Source organism: Callospermophilus lateralis, chromosome 5, assembly GCF_048772815.1.
Source record: "Callospermophilus lateralis isolate mCalLat2 chromosome 5, mCalLat2.hap1, whole genome shotgun sequence".
Lineage (NCBI taxonomy): Eukaryota > Metazoa > Chordata > Mammalia > Rodentia > Sciuridae > Callospermophilus > Callospermophilus lateralis.
In genome coordinates this window covers 145,746,345-145,767,886 of record NC_135309.1, presented here as the reverse complement: position 1 = coordinate 145,767,886, position 21,542 = coordinate 145,746,345, and the positions used below count along the sequence as shown (strand labels likewise).

Here is a 21,542-nt window from a genome sequence, read left to right as displayed (position 1 = left end):
TATTATGCCTAATCTACTGAACTTCCTAGCCAGCAACACAGTACCTGCAGAGTGTCAGTTGAGTTCCCCTGTGATCCTGTGGCTGACTGGGAGCTATGGCTGGCTGCAGCCCAGCGCCACCAGAGACTGCCATACCATGTGTGACTGGCATAGAAAAACAGCCCAATTCAAAATTTGAAGTTGAGCTTCAAATTTTGGGTACCTAAATGCTACCTCTTTTGAAGAACAAGTAAGGATGCTGAATTTGCCATTGTAAATTTAAGTTAAATCCTAAGTTGAACCATTTTAAGTTAGGAAACATCTGTATGTTGTTCTAGTTTTCATCATTTAATGCATGTTTCATAGAATTAGAATTATATTAAAACTGAATATATAAAATTATAAACAAATTCTTATATAAAAATTGACTATGTATTTGATATTATATTAAAATATCTCATGCTGACAGCCTGTCAGGGACTGTTTTTGGTCAGTACTTTATGATTGTAGGCCTTTGGCTTCCCAACTAGATTTTAAACTCTTCTGATCAGATCCATACTGACTCTTTGGTGCTCCTAGCGGATTGCTAAGCACTTATTGGCTGAGTTAGGAATCTAAATGTCCTTTCCTCTTCAACTTTCATGATTTTGCATCTCCCAACCTCTGACACTGGTTGTCTGCCTCCGCCTTTCATACCTTACTTGCTTTCGTATCTTACTTGCTTCTGTTTTGCCTTTTAATTGGTCTTTAAAAAATTGTTTAAACAGATCCCCATTTTTAAAAAAAATTTCTAAAAAAAAATTTCTACATTTTATTTCAAATTACATTCGATGTAGTGAACCGCCACTGTTTCAGTTTCTCACTTAAGCACTTGTTACTTGTTTCACCCTCAGCCAGGCACACCTGGTGCCTGCTGTGTACACAGAAGTGTTGTGAAAATGATGAATGAATGGGTGAAAAAAATAGGTCTCTTGTGAAAGGAGAGGGACTTAACTTTGCCCACTGATTTAGCTAATTTTTATGTTTTTCGTTTTTTGGGCAGATTTTCAAGAGGTTATCTTGAATTCTAATCATGTACTTTCATTTGCCAGAGAATGGAGGTTTTTTGGTTTCTTGAGAATAAATCTCATCTTGAAGAACATTTTGAAAATCTGCCATACAAAGTTTCACTGGGTCCAAAGGCTTCTAGAGTCACTAATGCACTTTTTTTTTTTTTTTTTTTTTTTGTGTGTGTGTGTGTGTGTGTGTGTGTGACCTACATCTGATCTAGTGAAAGGAGTTCACCATGGAGAAATTCCTTAGGACCTATGGGGTCCATTCTCCTCTTTGTTACTGCCATTTGCCACACAGTGAGATATTCTTATTAATAATATCCATGCCTCTGTATCATCCCTTTTCTAAGAAATCTAATTTAAGTTATTTTCAATTCAAAGTATTTAACCTGCAAATATCTGGTTCTACATTTTTATAATTTTCTCAGACAGTACTGTTGAAAAAAATCCATGGAATTTCTAGTTACCCTTTCAGGCAACCAGGTGCCCTTTCTCCTTCTCTCCAGCCACTTGAGGCTTTGTAGAGGGGCTGACAGCATCTGTTGCTGCTCTCAGACATAGTCTATTCTTCCTTCCAATCCATTGTCATTGTCATTGGCTCTAAATAGCTTTGATAATCCTCCCTGCATGAGACTTTACACTGACCCCAAGTTCTTTGTGATTTCACATCTTGCCCCTAGTCCTAGGTAGTCTGTTTGCTTGGTGTAAAATCTCAAAGTCTCCATTTCTCCCTTTTTCTGCACTATCCTTCTCCTACTTCTCTTTCTGAAAGGTTAAGTGTCAAAAGCCTCCTCTGGGCTGACCACCATAATGCCTCACAAAGACAGCAAGGGCTACTTCTTCTTTAGAACTTCTGAAAAACCCATGAGGCTGAGTGACACAGCTGTGACTACAGCACAGGATGTTTACCCTCCATCTCTGAGACCAGTAATTAAACAAAAGTCTCTCCTCCTAAGTGGGGTTCAAGGCAGAGGTCCTGTCAGTGTGTAGAATAGTGTTCCGGGCCTTGGGCACCTAAATGCTGCCTCTTTTGAAGAACGAGTAAGGATGCTGAATTTGCTAGACTGCGTTTTCTTCAGACAGCCCCTCAACAGAAGCCTAAATAACTATGGACGAAATCTCTACAGTTGTTTCATGGAGGACTGATGGGTTTACAAGGAAAAGGAGTTCTTATGATTTAAGTAGGGACAGGGGAACGCTGTTCTAGTGTTCTAGTTTCAATAGACTACAAATTGCTTCTGTTGGAGAAAGGCTGTCTTCTGAATGATGTACTTGGCATTTGATGTTTTGAGACAAGATGTACCTACCCGAAGCTCACTGTGGCACACAAAATGAGTGTTCTGTCTTGGATGTTCCCAGGGAACCACATTATTTTATCGCTTAATTCTAGCTATTGCATAATTTTTTTCTGGATGTACTCTGGCTAGTATTTCAGGTGCTTTTCAGGGTCTTTGCACCCTTAGGACAATAAGCTAACATTTTAGATAATAAGATAGTTTGTGGGCTGGGGTTGTAGCTTAGTGATAGAATGTTTGCCTGTCATGTGTGAGACACTGGGTTTGATTCTCAGCACCACATAAAAGTAAATAAAATAAAATAAAATAAAGGTATTGTATCCATCTACAATTAAAAATTTAAAAAAATTGTTTGTATCAATATTGTACAATTATATTCATTATATACTAATGTGACATTCGCTATAATTACATCATTAAATCATAATGGCTTCTATTACACTTAAATTGTACATTCTCCATATTATACCCTTTCTAGGAACTTTAAGTAAGTTAATTACTTGAGTCTTCATGGCAATTCCATAAAATAAGTATCATTGTTATTTTAAAGATGAAAAAGTGAGGCAATTGGGCGCAGTGGCACACATCTATAATCCCAGTGGCTAAGGGAGGCTGAGGCAGGAGGATCTTGAGTTCAAAGTCAGCCTCAGTAACAGTAAGGTGCTAAACAACTCAGTGAGACCATGTCTCTAAATAAAATACAAAATAGGCCAGAGGATGTGGCTCAGTGGTTGAGTGCCCCTGAATTCAATCCCCAATACCGCACCCCCCCCCCAAAAAAAAAAGTGAGGTAGAGAGATATTAAGTAACTTGCCTAAGATCATATGATGGTCTTTGCCAACAAGTGGACTTGAAAAAGAGCTGTCTGCCTCAAGCCATCCCACAGGTTGAGGTGGAGGAGAAGAGCATGAACATGTGGAAGAGACTAGCAAGGAACCTGACACATAGTGACCATTCCAAATTGGCTACGTAATTCAGAAAATATTCACTCTCTCACTATGTACTGGAAATATATTCACTGGAGTGATTTCTGGGATTGTGGATGGGAAGAAGAGCTGGCTGTCACTTACTCTAAATGCTCCTAATGAGTCTAACATCTGGATGGATCTTTGCTGGGAAAATCCAGGCATAATCAATTATCTTCATTGCAATTTGCATGATCTTTATTTGGTATCATGCATAAGGTCATTTTTTTCTGATATATTTTGACAATCATTTATGTTTTGTCATTACCTTTACAAAAGGAGATTTGGAATCATCACAGGTGGAAGAATTTGACCAGAAAAGGTCAAAATATAAACATTATGATGTATGATGCATTTATAAGCATTATTGCATTACTTTTAGGAAGGGCTTTTTAAATGAAGATTTTTATTTTCAAGTGGGCGAACCTAAACTTGGCAAAAAGCCCCTTAAGCTTCAGTTCTTTCTTTTTCTATTCTTACTAGCTACTTGCAAGTATTTTAAGTATTAAGTCATTTGTTTTAATCAAAGGTTACCATTTCACTGAGTAATTTTATTTGTGCAATATAATTAAAAGTTGAAAACTATAATTTAACATATCAACACTCTTTATTAATTTCCTTAAAAGTCTTATTGTGTTCCTGATAGCACAATGACTGTTATATAAAACTATATATACTTTTTTTAACCTAGAAATAATCCATCTGCACATCATATTATAATATATTTTTTCTTCAATGAAGATTGTTTTTCAAAAATATAGAATTCTAAGGTAAATACAATGGAAAACATTATAGAAGACCGTTTTCCAGGTCTTGGAAGGAACAAGATTAATTAATCTTCATTTAAAAGATAAATGGGTATGTAAGAAATGTAAATGTTTGTGGTGGTGGACATGATAATTGTTTAATTTGATCATGCAGATTGCATACATCTATCAAAATATCATGCTATATCTATTAAATATATATAATTGCTATGTGCAATTAAAAGAGAACCCCCAAATGTACCCAAATGTCAATCAATGGCAGAATAGGTAAATGTGTTGTAATATATTGATTTCCCCAAGAGAATAATATACAGCAAAAAGAATAAACAACTTACAATTACATTTGAATGGATCTCAAGAATATTGAACCAAAGAAGTCAGATCAAAAAGCTACAAATCCCATCATCTCATCTATTTATATAAATCACGAGAACGTGAAAAAATAATCAGTGCTAGATGTCAGGCTAGTTGTCACCTTTGAGTAGGGGAAGGTGGTGATTTGAAATGTGCTCCTTGTCTTGAGCTAGGCGCTGCCCACACAGGTGAGCTCAGTTTTCAGAAGTTCATCAATCTGTAAATTTCCAATAAGTATTCTTTTCTGGATGTACATTATACTTCCATAAAATTTTAAAAAGCTATGTATTTAATAAAGAACATTTGGCAAATGTCACCATAATGGAATAAAATCAGTGTCCCCTCAAACCTGCCCTTCCACCCTCCCCAAAGGTGAAAGGGTATCCTTAAAAGCATTGACTAACAATTGCAGAACTGAGGGTAGAAGAATACAGCAACAGAATACAAGAGGATATTTTGTGGTGTCTGGAAAAATGGAGAGAAGAGGTGAGTGGGAATTATTAGACTTCCTCAGGTAGGACAAGGTCAGCATCTGGAGCCTGACTTTGAGGGGTGCCAGTGGAGAATCTCTAATTCAGTGTGATGACTCTGGGATTCAGAAAATGTAATGTCATCTTTCCCTTTTTTTTTTTTACAGTAATAGTAAACAAAAAATAGCAATGAACAATACTTCTGATAAAATACCCAACAGCATAGTAAAAATGTTATATATAACTAAAAAGCAACATATAATGTTTTCCAGATGGAATGAAGGAACTAATACAGCAAAAACATTTAAACTGTTTGCTCACAGACTGTGACTCACAGTGAGTCATCAAAATTCCCAAATCCCACAGCATTTTACAGCTTTGTAAATTCATTTTTAATGATGACTGTTATCCTGACAATTGGGTTAGTTCCCAGCCTGAATGGGTTGGGGGACTTGCCTGTAGTTCATGCATCTGGGGAAGGAAGCAAGGAGAGCAGCCTCCTGAGCATTCCCCTAATGTCCTCCTACACTCAGGCTTCATAGCTACACCATGTTTTCTAGCAGCCAATTCCAATGAATTTAAATATCCTCTAATCCTTGTTACCAAATCACTTTCCCCCCAGTACTGGGAATGAGTCCCGGGTGCTTTACCACTGAGCTGCTTCTCCAGCCCTTTTTATTTTCTTTTGAGACAGGGTCTTCTTAAGTTGCTTAGGGGCTCACTAAGTTGCCCAGGCTGGCCATGAACTTGTGCTCCTCCTGCCTTAGCTCCTGAGTCTCTGGGATTTCAGGTGTGTGCCACCACTTTTAGTCAAATCACTCCTGACTCCCTTCCATTCTCCCTCCAACACATTGCTCCACCTGGTTTTCCTTGACCACCTTCACCCACTGCATACTGACTCCCCTTTGCTTTGTATTCTCAAGCACTTTTACAAAGTTCATATTCTGTCCCAGAAAGAACCCAACTTATTTGTGTTTTCTTCTTCTTTGTTTGACTTTCCAAATTATACTCTAAGCTCCATGGGTATATGGTTTTCTTTTCATCATTATAACTATTTTATTCCCTGTTTCTCTCTCACTTTCTTTTTTCTTCTTTCTTCCTATTTCTTTCATAGTCTGGAAACTGTCCTATCATACTATGCAAATAGAAAAATGTTATCTGTTGACATTTTTTTTTATTCTGAAGTTTTCTAGAATTCACCTTCTAAGAAATTCATGTGCCAAGTTAGAGTTATTACTTGTTATTTACTTTTAAACTTTTATCTGAAATGCAAGCTCTGGTTTTGAGGGTGGATCCCAGAGTACATTATGATGATAATCATGAATACTAGAGTCCTTTCCAAAGGAATTATCAGTGGCTGATAATTTTCAACATTCATTTCCATCTACTCAGATATACCCAAGTGCTTTTAGTTTTTACCTCTTCACTAGATGTTTTCTTCCTAGTCACCATATTGTCAGATTAAATCAAATCATATTTTGTGTTTTACAATCTTTTTTGCATGTATCCTTTTATTTTATATGTAAAAAGTAGCATGGAGAAAATGAAGAGCAACGGCCACTTCAAAAAGAAAACATAGAAGGAAAGGGCACTGTGAAGTTCACACAGCCCAGAAGAGGCTGGGCTCTGCCTGACTGGGCACTGAGGAGGTTTCACGGCCCAGCTCTCCAAGCCAGGATTTTTTTTTTTTTTTTGTACCTGCTGACAACCACACTTGCTTCATGCCCAGATGCTGCCAACCTGAGTCAGAGTCCATCACAGTGGATATGAGTGTTTTTCTATCTTGGAGACATAAAGTCTGCTGAAGCCAATTTTATGTGCTGACAAAAATCAGTTCATGGCCTCACACAGACCCTGGGATGAACTTGGCAAGGAAGCCTGCAGACTTGAACCAATGTTCTTTCTACCAATGTATTTGGTGTGGATTTCTAGAATTATGGGAGTTTTAAAAAGTGGAGTCAACATGTTAATGCTAAAGTCCATTAACTACTCCCTGGGGAAAAGCGATAATTTCCCAATAAAGAGGACATATTGGAAGATAAAGTCAACCTGTTTATGCAAGGCAACTTAGTTCAAGGAGCAGGAGCAAGAACTTTGAATCTGCAGGGTTCCAAATGGTAAATGACCACAGGCAAATTGCTCAACTGCTCTGTGACTGTGTTTAATCCTAAAATGTGGACATGATAATCCTACATGATGGGTCGGAATTACATGTGCTATTGACTGATGGGACTCTTTGAAGAATATCTAGAAGTAGGAAAAGGCTGACTTGAAAAAGCCTGGGCAGAAGCTATAGAGTCATAATGCTACCATGTGAAGGAATTAAAGAATTTGTGTGCAGAAAATAACAGGTACAGATACATGTGAACAAATTCATTAATTAGACAAATTTGTTAATACTTATTTGGTTCTACTTGCAGTCTATGAAGCATTGAGGGAGGTTTCCTTCGCAGAGTAGATGAAGCACAAACTCATAGTCCCAATGCCAAACCTAAACTACAAGTGTGCACATAGGCTATCTTCCAACTGTCAGATGGAGCAATAGTCAAATTTACTGACTGTTAGGAAGGGAGCGGGAGGACAGGAGAGGAGAATTACTAGGAATGAGGAGAGCCACAATATTCAATGATTGTGAGTCTCCTGTGTGCTTAATTCAGATCAACATTATTCAAAGCAAACATCTAATAAACTAGAACAAAGCCAGGGCTTATCCTAGAGTCCTGCCATCCAACAGAGCTGATTTCACTTGAAGACAAGTGATGGCCATTCTGGGTAATCTTAACCTTTTTTGGTGTTCTTGTCATGATAGTTACCCTACCTTTTGGTGCCATATCGAAGAACTGTTCTCGAAGATTGTCAAGCTGTTCGATGGTCAGAGTGCCATTTTCTTCCTTTTCTACAGGTGGGGGACGTACTGGTGGAGGAGGATCTGGGAAGACTTTTATGTCACGGTTAATGAAGAAGTCTTCTTGGTGTAAATAAAGCTCATACTGAATTTTTGTAGTTGTTTCAATGTGATATCGAGCTACTTCAGTTAATTTTTCCACACTGAAAGCAGTAAAATAAGTAGAGTTATCTCCATTAAAGATACTTCAGATTAACAATGTTTACTTATAAGACATACACACAAAGATGAACCCATTATTTAGTTAAGTTACATGATTTAATCTGTATATTTAAAAATTTAAATTTTCCTCAAGTCTATTTTGTAAGAAGTTAGAGTATAAATACATGAAGATTAAAAACAAAATATATGCTTATTATACAACCAATGGCTATCCATTTTGTATAAAGGTGAAAAAAAGAGAATTAGATATGATTTTATTAGTATTGAATACATTTTACTATGTGAATGATTGTATCAAAAAGTTAGCTTTCATTCTAAGTATGAACCAGAATAAGATGATATAGCAAATATAAAATATGACTATTAGAGTAATTAATTTATTTGGAGTCAGGATAATTGTTAAAGTGAATCAAATTTGAAAATATATTTCTGGAATAGTGGCTTTTCTCTAACTTTATTTCAAGGAGTATGATGTTTTCTAAGACACAATTACCAGAATAGCACTCTTATGCATAAAATCCATTGCAACTGTGTTGCTGTCTTCTTGAAGAGTGGTCTATTCCTAGCTAGATCGGGTGTCCACTAGCAACAGCTAGTGACCACGAAGGGGCAGTAGGAAGAACACTGGGGTTGAGAGCACTCATCCAGAACAAACTCTAGCCATGGGTCCCACAGTAAGTCACCTAGGCTTTCTGAATTCCTTATTTTTGCGATAAAGCCAGGTCACTCCCTCCCTTTTGGTAACTAATGTGAGAACACATAGGTCATGGATTTCAACTATACTGGGGTGGTTGTATATGCAAACAAGTAAAATACCACTGTATTGAAGAAAGGATCTTGTTTTACATCTTAGAACAAATAGTGAACATTACAAGAAAAAGTATATTCAATCTGCTTTTATATAATTAGGAGCACCAAAGTACTCATATATTGAAAATTTAAATCATATTAGTTGCTGTCTTTCAAAAATGTCCTTGAAGTGTCAACTAAATTTATGTCTCTTTTAATTTACTTTATTTGTTTCTCTTGGAATTTATCACATTTCTAAAATCTGTGGATTCTAAACTGTCTAGTCTAGTTCTAGAAAATTCTCAGCTATTAAGTTTAACTTCTTTAGCACAGTTTTGTTCTTTCCAATTACTTACTTCTTAATGTGTAATTTATGGGTCTTTTTTATCTTTAGTAATTTTCTCATCAACTCTTTCTAATATAGTCTAATCTCACTGAATTTGAAAATTTCCAATATTATAATTTTCTTCTCTATAATTTTATGAATACTCACGTATTCAAATATGTTTTAGAGTGTTTATTTTATTTATTTCCCAACTCATACTTTGAGTTCACATTATGTTTTCTTCATTATGCTACTGATGCTTATTTGGATATTATTTCACTCCTAAATTTGAGGCTGTTCATGAAGGAAATAACTAAATACAATGTCAGAAGATGCAAATAAAGACAGATTGTAATTGAGCACTTGGGTTCTAAACAGTATCTTGGATAAGAAAAAATAATTTAATATTGTCAAACTTCTGATAAGAAATTATTGTTCATTAAAACTATACTTCAAAAACAAAAGATACAATTTTCAGAAGAATGAAAATTTGTAGGAATTCCTTCATCATAAATGTGTATCCAATGCTGTATACTTTATTAGAAAGCAAATTAAATCTGTTTAAAACATACAGATGTTATGAATTAAATAGAGATGTAAGGTAGGCTTTTCTAAGTTAAACATGAATATTAAATTATTTAGGGCAAACACTAATAGAAGGGTTATGAATAACATTTTAAACCAATAAAAATGAAATTCTCAATTAAAAAAAATGCCCTTGAACTCAAATATAGAATGCTGACTTTTTGAGTATTCAGGTAGCATGTTTTAGCTAATTACTTTATGCTTTGTGGTGTTTCTGTGCGGGGGGACAGAGAAGGAAACTGGTAGCTATTTACATAAGTGAAGAGCCTGGGAATATAGATTGAGACCCAAACAGAACCAGGAAATCAAACAGGTGTGCGCCACCTAGTGGAAACTGGAGGTCACCAAGCGTAACCTCAAGAATGGAAGAGAGCAAATACCAGGAAAATAAGAAACAGGATTTGAAGTTCAAAGGGATTTGATATCTCTCTCTCTCTCTCTCTCTCTCTCTCTCTCTCTCTCTCTCTCTCTCTCTCTGTCTCATCACATTCCTAGGTTTTTAGTTTCCATATGTGGTCACAACACATAATAGCATCTATAGATTCAGAGGGCAGGTATATACAATGTAAATCTGAGAACTTTGAGTACACTGGATAATATCCATTCACTGGATGGCAACATGGACAGGAACCAGGAATCCTAAAAATGAAGAAGATGTGTTTTCATTTGCAAATGGAAGGCAGAGAGCAGAGATAAGGACTCCTGCTCTGTGAGGTTCACAGGAACTGGCTTGGCTGTCTGCTGTGAGACTATGTTAAGCATTGCTGCAGTGAGTTACCAGACTGAGTTTGTGAGCCCCTTTTCAAAAGCATATTTATTTTACTTTTGTGCAACAGTTCTAAAAAACTAGGCTGAAAATTTTACAGTAGAACTTTCATTATGAGACAAGGACTGAGAAAACAAACCCTAAAAACTGCTGTTTTAGAGGGTAATTTCTGCTTCTCAGAATACTTGCCAAAGGAACACTATTTAGGTGGTAGCCTCTAAATTTTCAGTAAATGTTGATTGGAAACTGTAATGCATTATGGAATCTAGATCAAATAGAAAGCTCTGAAATAGCCTGGTTGGAGTGTTTCCTTTCATAGATAAAGCTGTTGAAGCCTAAATCAGGCATGCTACTAATTTTGGATAATGTGGGACTCCTGGTTTTACAGGAGGGAGCCTCCTGGCCCCCAGATAAGGGTGTTTTCACTCTGCTGAGCTGCCTCTTTATACCTCTAGGGGAGAGGTAAGAGGATGAGACTCACTGATTCTTACTAGCAGCGGGTATTTGGAAAGCCCTTGGAACTCAATGGAAGATCATCTTTAAATATTACCCATACCAGGGAATCAGACTAACTAAGTAAAACATTCCAGTGAATGACTTCTTAATTTTTCACTATTCGACTCTCACTGATGGTAAAAATGGTCCTAGAAAGAAGATGTGAAGCCTTATCTCACTTTGCAAAGATATGTCACTTTGTAAACTAATGTTCCCATAGAACAGTGAGAAAACTGAATTCATAAATAACATGCAAAACTGGATACTGCAATGAAACCTTTTGAAACATGACTTACTGTTGGGAAAGGAGCAATACAAACACGAAGTAAAGCTCACTTGTTTATACACTTGATGTCCTAATGGCTAAAATGACCATTTTAATTTATAAACTATTTAAATTTGCAAACACCTTAAAAATCCTTGTCAATTTTGGGGCACAGGAATTAATGAAATGTATTTTTTAAAAGTCATGCAGTACTTTACCTGGCCATTTCATTCAAATACTTTTCACCAAGCCATTTTTCCATGAGTTTATAGACATTGACCGCCTTTGTTACTAAATCTTCAAGGACAGTCAGTGCTTTTGTCTTTATCAGTTCAAGTCGAAACTGTGTAGCTGTCTCTATTTAAAAAGAGAAATCAAGATTGTTTTTTCATGTATTATATGTACCTGAACTTTGGGATGAACCCAATTCACTTTTAAGCCAGTCATGCTTCAGTTTGTGAAGCTGTTGGTGTACTTTTAATGTTCCAGTGTAGATAAGGTAATGTCTCATATCTCATTAAGAAGCAAAGTGTAACCTGTGGCAAAGTCATTAGAGAAATTATCTAAACCAAAACTCTACCTGAGCTCTATACTCATTTCACTTTATGGAAATACACTCTTTGATAAGTGGAATGGGAAGAAACACACAGACAATTTCTGAATTTCAAAATCTTTTGCTTATTCTCTCCCTAGTTTGGAAGCTTGGGGTGGCAAGGTCATCATATTTCTCAGCATTGCTAAAACTAGGAAAAAATTATGGACTTATTGCTTTTTGGCACATTTTAAAGTCTGAGGATTTTACCTTTAAATTATCTTTTTAGTCTTTCTTTTTTACTTTTCCATTGTCTCTGGCTTAGTCTGGGTGCTTATTATCTCTCATTTAAACTCTTACAATAGCGTCAACTTTGCTTTTTCTAACTTCTTTTCCCTACTTCAACTCCAAGTCCATCTCCAGACCATCCAGAGTCCTCTGAGTCATGCGTTTTGCCAAAAGATGTGATCATCTTCACTTTTCTGCCTGTAACTTTTCATTAATTCTGAGTTGTTGCAGGGAAAATCTGACTTTTTTGGCAGGGCCTATTTGACCCTGTGTGGTCTGGCCTCCCATTTTCCAAGTCATTCCTTCCCAGAATATGCCCCTACACACCGTAGGTCACTAGGCTCCCTATCCTTTCTCGGCCTTGGTGTACTTTTCTCTTCATTCCCACCCTAATTTGTCCCCTGGGCAAGCTTCTCCATATAATTGCAGTTCAGTTCCCACATTAGCTTTTCTGGGAGCTCTTTCTTGACACCCCCTGCCCTGTTATTCTGTATCTCCAATATTACAACATGCTGTCAATGATCCTTTTTTTCTAGATGAGCTTTATTTTTTGTTTGTTTTCTGCTTGTACATATATGTATGTATCTTCAGCAAGGGCTTGGCATATGGTGAGAATTCAATAAGCTTTTACAATGTGAATGAATGAATTTTGTCACAACGAGGGTCATGCATTGAAGGAACTGAAGGTTGAAACATACTGGAAAACAGGGGACTCAGGTGTGGAGACAGACCATGGGGGAGATGTGCCGGTGCTGACTCTCCTAATACCTCTTCAGGGCAGAAGGCCCTGGAACATTGGAGATGCATGACAGGCCTATGGTCTTTGCTTTCAGAAACTCCCTTTTAAGGCCTATTATCCTTTGGTCAGTACTTACTAAATTATTATAATGTAAAACCCACTTACTCTGGTTAGCTCCCACCTAATCCAGTGAAATCATACCAACAACTGTCACAGGTTTTCTTTTTCAATTGTTTGTCTCTTTCTATTCTTTTTTAAATGGCTGCCTTGCTCTTCTAACCCCCTTCAGGATTCTTTTTGTCTCCTTTCTACATCTTGTAGACAATTAGGACTGATTAGGTGAGGGCCCAAACCCTTGACTCACACAACAGTCAAATCTGGTCCTCTGTGATCAAATGAAAACAACCAAGGGAACACTGTCCTTTTGATGAGCTGGCTGGGGGCTATTGGTCACTAATCTACTTTCTACTGAAAAGCATCATCTTAGCTGTTTCCCATCTCTACCTTCAAATTGTAGAGCAGCAAGATATTCTTCCTTTATTTTGAACTTTAGTTCATTCTTCTTTTCCATTTCGGCAATTTCCTCTGCTGTCATAATTACAGGAGGTGGTTCAGATACAGGTGGTGATTTACCTGAAGGGGTGATGAAACATGCTGAGTAAACTACCATGCACAGGGTACCTGGGCAAAATGAGTCCAAAGCAAAATCTGTGCAGTTACAAACCTCTAGTGATTAATAAGACAGAGAACTTTGGTCTTCCCATTGTGAAAAATGAAATACTAATAGTCCTTCCTTGAAAATTCTTCATGTGGTTTCTTGGCTGGACTAAAAAAAACACCCATTTGTGTAGTATCATAAAAATCAAGATGTGCAGCAAGTATAGAGATGATTACAGAATCCAAAGATGGTGGAATTCAGAATTTGGGGACAGAAAAGATCAAAACCCAACAATATTACAACAGATGACATTAGTCACCTGGACAAATTCCATTCCACAAGGGTTTGCCTATACTAGCACAGTATTTGCAAGAAAAGACCAACAAATAACCTCTAGAAGATGGGGCTAAAATGCAGATGACTGTCAAAAACCTGGAACCTAATTAATTATCTTTTAATTAGCACTTAACTACAAGTACTTTGATGATTTCATAGGAGAACTGGAAAATAGAATTTGCCAGCATTTGCCATGGGAGAGGACAGTGCAGTTCCATTGCAGACCCAGTTTATGCCATTCTACTCAGTTGAGCAAACCTTTCGAGGGTCTGGTGAAAGGGTTGGACTCTAGAGAAGGCACACATGCCTTATTTATTGGCACAAAGGCTTGAACCCAAGGGTTAACCACTGAGCCACATCTATAGCCTTTTTTGTTTTATTTTGAAACAGAATCTCACGAAGTTGCTGAGGGCCTCACTAAATTGCTGTGGTGGACTTTGAAATCATGATCTTCTGCCTCAGCCTCCTGAGCAGCTGGGTTTATAGGCATACACCATGGTGCCCCACCATAAATGTCATTTATTACATAAACATTTAATGAAGGAATTGGACTCAACCACTAGTTCCATTAAAGGAAACAGAAGCATTTCCTCCTTTGAATGGTGCATCATTTTTTTTAACCCATTTGAGGATGAACTAAAGTAGTGAGTTCTTTTTGAAGGTGCCATTCTTCTTTTTTGCTTCAAGTGCCACTAACCACCCCCTCCTCCATCCTCAGTGCTTAACTTAAATGTACTCCACCTGGGAAGTGTTCCTCTGTCCACTCCAATGCAATGGGTTGGCCTTGTCCTCAAGGTACCTCTATCTCCCCTATCAAAAAGCAACAACTGGTCAAACATCTGTCCCTGCTGTTAGACCACAGTTCTTTCAGGATAGAGACCATGGCTTTAATGGTTCTTGATTTTTAATTCACTATTGTGTTCTTGGCACCCATAATAGAGTGTTTTACACAGCAGGTGCCTAATAAAAATATCATGGTAAGGATGAGTGGAGTGACTTTCCTTATGAGCTTCCCACTTTTCTTTTCTTGCCTCAAGTTACCTCAAAAATGTATAAGAGGGGAGATGGCACAGTAGAGGAAGGGGACTTAGGGGGTGTGAGGAGGGATGGGAAAAGGAAGGAACTGAGGGAGGTGAATATGAATATGCCACAGTGAATTCCACCTTTGTGTCTATCTGTAAAGCACTGATTAAAAAAAATAATAAATAAATAGAAACAAGACCAGTAAAATAGAGGAAAGGACCAGGCAGAGTAGGAGGGGAAGGAATGAGGAAGCACTAGGGACTGAAGTGGAGCAAATTATATTTCATGAATGTCTATTTATGTGAAAATGAATGCCACTATTACGTATTTATGTGATGCACTAATAAAAATATCTAAAAGTGTGCAAGTAGAAATATCCAGAGGGGGAGGGAAACGTTTGTGCTAGAGATATCCTGAGCTAGGGTTAAGTGAAGGTCTCTCCCAGCCTGAGTTCTCTTATGTTCCCTTCATGTCTCTGAAGCAAAAATTTAGACAAGAGTGCTCCAGGAGAAAAGGACTCACTTAAATTCAAATGTCCCTGAAACTTACAGACACAGAGCTTTTAAACTTCTGGTGTTGCTGGAGCAAACAATCTTTTTGCAAGCATTTCCCAGATGATGTGGTACCATCTTGGAAGTTCTTTTAATATATTTACAATTGCCTGTAAGATTTATTTCACCCTGGATACATCCAGCTATTTGGACCAACAAGTTAAGTGGGACTGTTAGGCACTGTGATTTGCCAACTAACTCCACAGCTCATAGAAGCCTGGATCTCTATTTAAATCCAATGAACAGCATCTAGAGGCTTAGAAGCCAATGGAACCCCTTAAATGTCAAGGAGAGGTAGAAGAATGCAGGGTTCTGGGTTCTAAAACCATGAGTACCTTTTGTTTTTTTCTCTGCCTTTTTTTTCTTGGGTGGCTCCTTTTCCTTTTTGGCTTTTTTATTTGTACCCATTGGAGGAGACTTTTCTTTTGCATCTGCTGGCTGGTTTTCTTTTTCTTCTTCCATGAGCTGCTGATGAATGTCAGCCGCCACCTAGTTGTGTAAGAGCAACACTTCTGTTAGTGCAACATTAATGGGAACATGAAAACCATTTGGATTTAGTCATCTAGATTTCTTTGAAGCCTCAATCCACTGTCACCATGTAATCAATCTTTACAAAACACACACTTCCGGGATTTTCTGGCCCTGTCCCAAGATGCTGTTCCACTGCAGCCATCTGAAAGTAGCCTCTTGATTTCTCAACCCTGTCTACAGAGCATCCCTATGTGTCCCCATTGCCACCTCCAGACTGGGACAATTCTATATTATGCAAAAATTCATTTTAAAAAAGTCCCAGATTCTAAAACTTTAACCCCTGCTATTCCTCCAAGTTCCTGTTATTCTCTTGGCCTCCAATGAAGGCATTTCACTTTTTCTGTGTTTCTTATCTATTTTTTCACAATTAGATCCTATGGAGATTGGCTGATGTTTTCTTTTAATTTAATTCCCTTCTGAGAAATTTTAATATTGCCAAAGTTTATTTGTTTATGTAATGTGTGTATATCTGTACCATACACATAAAATGCATCTTTTTTCATGCTCTCCAAGTATTGTTGGAGAATGCATGCCCTACACAAATTGGCTTGTGGATACTTGAATCTTGGCCTTCCACTCTAACACCATCCTGGAAGAATCAGTGCTAACGAGGATGACCCCTCTCACAGGCTAACCTCACAATTCCTAGCTTCTTGTACTTGACTGACTCAGATTCCTCTCCATTGCAGCACACCTCTCTTTTCACTCTTACAAGTGTCCTGATTAGAGAGAAGGGTTGTGTGTCATATCTTCCCTTCCCCATTCAGGAGGGTCAGACCCTGCAGGGATCCCTCCACTTCTCTTCTGGGGCTGAGCTACAGGAAACCTTGTCTCAGGATTGCATGGATGAACTTAAAGGACATTTTGCTAAATGCAAAAAGCCAGGCACAGAAAAACAAATGCTGTATGAACTCACATCTATGTATGATCTTAGATAGTTGAACTCACAGAAATGGAGAGTAGAATGGGGGTCTTCAGGGGCAGAGCTGGGTGGATGGATAGAATAGGGAGAGGAGAGATGTTGGTCAAAGGGTGAAAAGCTTCAATTAAATGGAAGGAGTATGTTCTGGAAATCTACTGCATGGCTTGGTGACGACAGTTAATGATATATTGTATCTTTCAAAATTGAGAGAAGAGTAGATTTTTTAAGTGTTCTCATCAAAAAATGACAAGTGAGGTGATGGATCTGTCACTAGCATGATTTAATTGTTCCAGAACATATGCAAATATCAAAACATTTCAGTGTATGCCATGAATATATACAATTACAGTTCGTAAGTGAACATTTAAAAACATATGCACATAAACACATAATATGTGTGTGTGTGTGTATGTGTGTGTGTGTGTGTGTGTGTGTGTGTGTGCCTGTAAAACCCTTATCTCGCAACTTGTGTCACCGGGGTCATTCCTGCAGTTAGAAATACTGAACCTTTTGAACTAAGTCCAGCTGCTTCTAGTGAAGTAAAGGATATTTATGAGAGCTGAGAAAAGGATCCCAAAGAAGAAAGAAAACACACATGCACTTTGGAGGCAGCGACAACACACGGTTTAAAACTTTAAAATTTCAATAAAGGAACTGGTGAGGAACTGGTGGTCAATGAGGGTTTGTTTATTGATTTGAGCACTTGCTGCGTCCAAGCCTGATATTACTTCTGAAGAGAATGGGGGGCAGGAAATGAGGGAGAGAGGAACATGGATGGAGACAATAGAAGGCGAATAAGGCACTGTCTACCACAAAGACCCTTGCAGTCTTGTGGGTGAGACACACAGTCAGTTACTGCCTCTTCCAATTTTGGCCACTTCATACCCCATGACTTAGTATGTGACTGTCCCCAATTGTCCCATGAGTGTTAAGTTTCACCCCACCCTCCAAATGGGTTTGCAACCTCCCCAGAGCTAAGCCCCAGTCCTTTTCGTGTCCCCACAGATTTGGACACCTGTGTTATGTTCACAGGGAATGCCCAGTAAGTGTTTATGAATGATAGCTTGACTTTTAAGATAATCATAGTGCACAGAATGAACCCAGAGCTTCTTCAATGTCAATAGCACCTTGGAGGGATCCAAAAAGGTTTCAGAGAACAAGCCAGTTTTTTGTTTTTAGTTTTTTTTTTTTCCCCCACAATTGCCCTTTTGATAAAAATGGATTTCATGTTATATACCATACTTTGAAGTTCTTGGTAAAGCTGAAAAAAGGCTTGTTAACATTCCCCACTAAATTGCAAGCAATTCAATTTTGAGTCTGTTCTTGCAAAGCACAGTAAGTTAGCAATTTTCTTTAAAATTGGATTTATCTCCTTGGTAAACAACCTGGAGATGATGATGATGATGATTACCATAATCTGCATCTTTCTGGTCCACTTTCCTCAAAGACCTCTAGGTCTCTTTCAAAAATTAACATAATTTACAATATTCTCAGCAGCAATCTAACTTGTAAGGCTGGAGAGAACTTGAAACATAATGCCTTGACATTGTGGGTGTTAAATATGACTTCTTTGAAATCATTGCATACCTACTAATTAGAAAAAAGTTTTGCCAAAAATTAACATTGCATACTAAATGATAGCTCTGGGTAAAACTATTGGGTGGAAAAACCTGCATTGAGGTGCTCTCATTTCAATTGCACTAATCTCAGCTGGTGCTGTTTTCCTTGAATCAATTTGCTGAATCATACCTGTCTTATTTGGAACTCAGAGTTCCCTTAAATGGTTGTTTTCAACCAAGGAGAAGTTTAAGCATCCAGTGTTCTGGGTGCTAAAACCATGAACTCCTTTTGTTTTTTGTCTGTCTTCGACCATGTGACATCAAAGTCATAAAGTCTATTGAAACATGTAAAAACTGGATCCATATATAATCATTAGTATTATTAACTGCTAAATGGTTCTTTTTATCCTATGCTTCCTATGAGGTGTTGAAAGGTTCAAAAGAAAAATGGAGCAATTTTAAATAACATTTCTAATACAATAAGAAATTATATTTATAAATTTTAAAACATTTTTATGCACATTATTTCACTGGATCTTTTCAACCAGTTGAGAATATATTTTATATTTCAGAGGAATTGAAGACTTAGAGATTTTCCTAAAATCATGCAGGCTAGTCAAGGGATAGTAGCCAGCGCTCTTGCTGCTATATGATCCTTTCTTTATCAAAATATGTATTTTAAAATATCATTTATTCAGTAATTTTAATGGGATCCACAAGACTTTTAGATTATGTTCATGAGCTCAATTAATAATAAGAGTAATTCACATAGTTTTCTAGAGTTCCCATATCTGGTTTTCCACTCTGGAGCTTGTTGCTTATGGGGTCTTTGTAGTGATCATTGTCATCTCACCATCATTAGTATTTACATTACATTGTGAGTAAAGCAGCCACAGCATCTCAAGTCAGTATGGAGGGTCCAGTACTAGGTTAGATGTGGGCATTATTCTAGGTTATGACATGGTTTTAGAATTTAGTTAAGCATTCAGGAAAACAACTCATAAAAATCACAAACAATAGTCTGGATACTTGGAGCCAAATGAGTAGCAAAGACAATAACTGTACAAGGATAGGAAAAGCTTAAAATCGTACAAGACTGTGGCTTCAGGAGACAGGCAACAAAGTGGGTAGGAATCAAGGTAGAAAATAATACTGATGACTGAAAAGAAATACAAGAGTTAAGCAAATAGAAGGAGGAGGAGGGGCCTATTTTAGGAAGGAAAAATGGCACTAGCCATGGTGTTGAAATATAGCAAGCGCCATCCAGTCAGCTTGTGGGAGGACAAATGGGTTGGTAATTACCAGGATAAGGAGGGCTGAGTCTGGGTCTCTAGGGCAAGGGTTTGGGGTTCTATGGTGCCTACTGGAAAAAATCACACCATGTCTTTCTCTCCTTTTGGGTCAATATAACCTTATAAGCATTATATACTTTTTTATTATAAAGAAGTCTATTTCACAGGGAATTTCACCATCATGTATGTTCACAAGACACTAATTTAAAAAAACTATAAGTAAATAGCAGAAAAACATCAGTAGAATAGAAAGAATGGAGCAAGGGGAGGGAGGAGGGGAGGAAAAGGGGGAAGTACCGGGGACTGAATTAGAACAAATAATATTACATGCTTTTACAATTGTGTCAAAATGAATCCTAATGTTATATATAACTAAAAGAACCAATAAAAAGGAAAAAATTAACCATGATTTTCTCTGTTTAATTTAAGTAGTTGTAGATATATTTGGGATATAAATCTACCATATTGCTATGCCCTAGTGTAACCACCAAGAGAGTAGTAATAGAGTGTATTGCTTTCAAACCTGTAGAAGGGAAAAAAGCAAGCAAGAAGACATGAAAAAGTTAAAAACAAAAGCATGGGAAAGGATCAGATATGAAACAACATCTCAAATTGCAATTTACAAAAAGTATTATAGGTAAAGATGATGTTGTAGTAAGAAAACACAATCTACCAGAAAGATTCGGCAATTTAAAATTTGTATATATCTGGTTTCATCGTTTCAAATATATGTAAGTCAAAAATTGAAAAAACTACAGATAGAAAAGATTAAGTTCACCCTCATAATGAGTGTCTTTATCATAACTCTCTGCATAATTCAAAGGAGAAAACAAATTTTATGAGGATAAAGAAGTTTTAAATTATATATATATATATACATATATATATATACTATTTAGTATGTACATACATTTTGAAATAAAAATATGTAATAAATTGTAAGTAATATCCATTATAAAAAATTTTACATACTAGCAAGGAAATATACAGGTGTATTAAATGATAGTGTGTGTAAACATATATCTATGTATCTTCCTTTGAAAGCTGAAGTGCTATGCCTGCTGATGTAAAAGATGACACATACTATTATTAGATGTATACATAACAGTTATGATTGCACATAGATACCATATAATATATACAAAAGCTGTGCCCATAATGGCATCAAATTGGAAATTCAAAATGTATCAAATCCATCCTGGTTAAATAAACAGTGATGTATTCATAGAATGGAATACTATGCAGCAACAAAATGAACAATTATAGATATACTGAATTAACATGGGATAAATATCACCAATAATGTTTCACAAAAGAAAAGACAAAAGATATGAATCCATTTATTTAAAACTCAAGGTAGGCTAAGATATACTAAGTTGTTTAGAGATATAGACTTAGATAATAAAACTCTTAGTTAAATCAAGGAAATTATGTCTAAAAAGGCAAGATGGTGGCTCCTGTTTGTGGGGATAGAGGTGGGTAAGGGTCAGGAAGCAGCTCGTAAATCACCTGGCAGCTACAGACCTTGTTCCATGTCCCCCCTGTGTATTGGTTCCATGTCTCTTTACTTCAGGTAAGTCCCTGAGGCTAGCGACTGTACTCCATGCATTTCCCTGTGTGTCAGAGTTCACACTGAAAAGTTTTTATAAAGACGCAAGCCAATGAAAGGAGTTGGCAGCCAGTTCTGAGAGAGAGAGAGAAAGGAGTGAAGAGAAGAGGAGAAAGAAAAGGGGAAAGAAAGACCCTGAGGCTGCTGTGTGAGAAGGTCAGAAGAAAAGAAGCCTGAAGGCAGGGGACAAGGAGGACCTCAGGACAGGTGCATTCAGACATTTAAATTGTTCGCCGTGAGATTGGTGATGCGCGCTCCCCTTCCACATCTTTCACAAAACATTTGGGAAAGCTGACACTGTTTTCTGTTTGAATGAGGCATTTCAGGG

General features: G+C 37.2%; 1 protein-coding gene across 1 annotated transcript in view; it reads right to left on the bottom strand.

Moving 5' to 3' along the window:
* The window catches only part of Spef2 (sperm flagellar 2), a 168,652-nt gene that overhangs the window by 24,101 nt on the left and 123,009 nt on the right, over positions 1-21,542 (bottom strand). Inside the window, exons 29-32 of the mRNA XM_076856190.1 lie at positions 15,637-15,790; positions 13,238-13,366; positions 11,393-11,531; positions 7,701-7,930 (exon numbers count right to left, since the gene is read on the bottom strand). Coding sequence (XP_076712305.1) covers positions 7,701-7,930; positions 11,393-11,531; positions 13,238-13,366; positions 15,637-15,790 — 652 coding nt within the window. The remainder of the gene's footprint in view (positions 1-7,700; positions 7,931-11,392; positions 11,532-13,237; positions 13,367-15,636; positions 15,791-21,542) is intronic.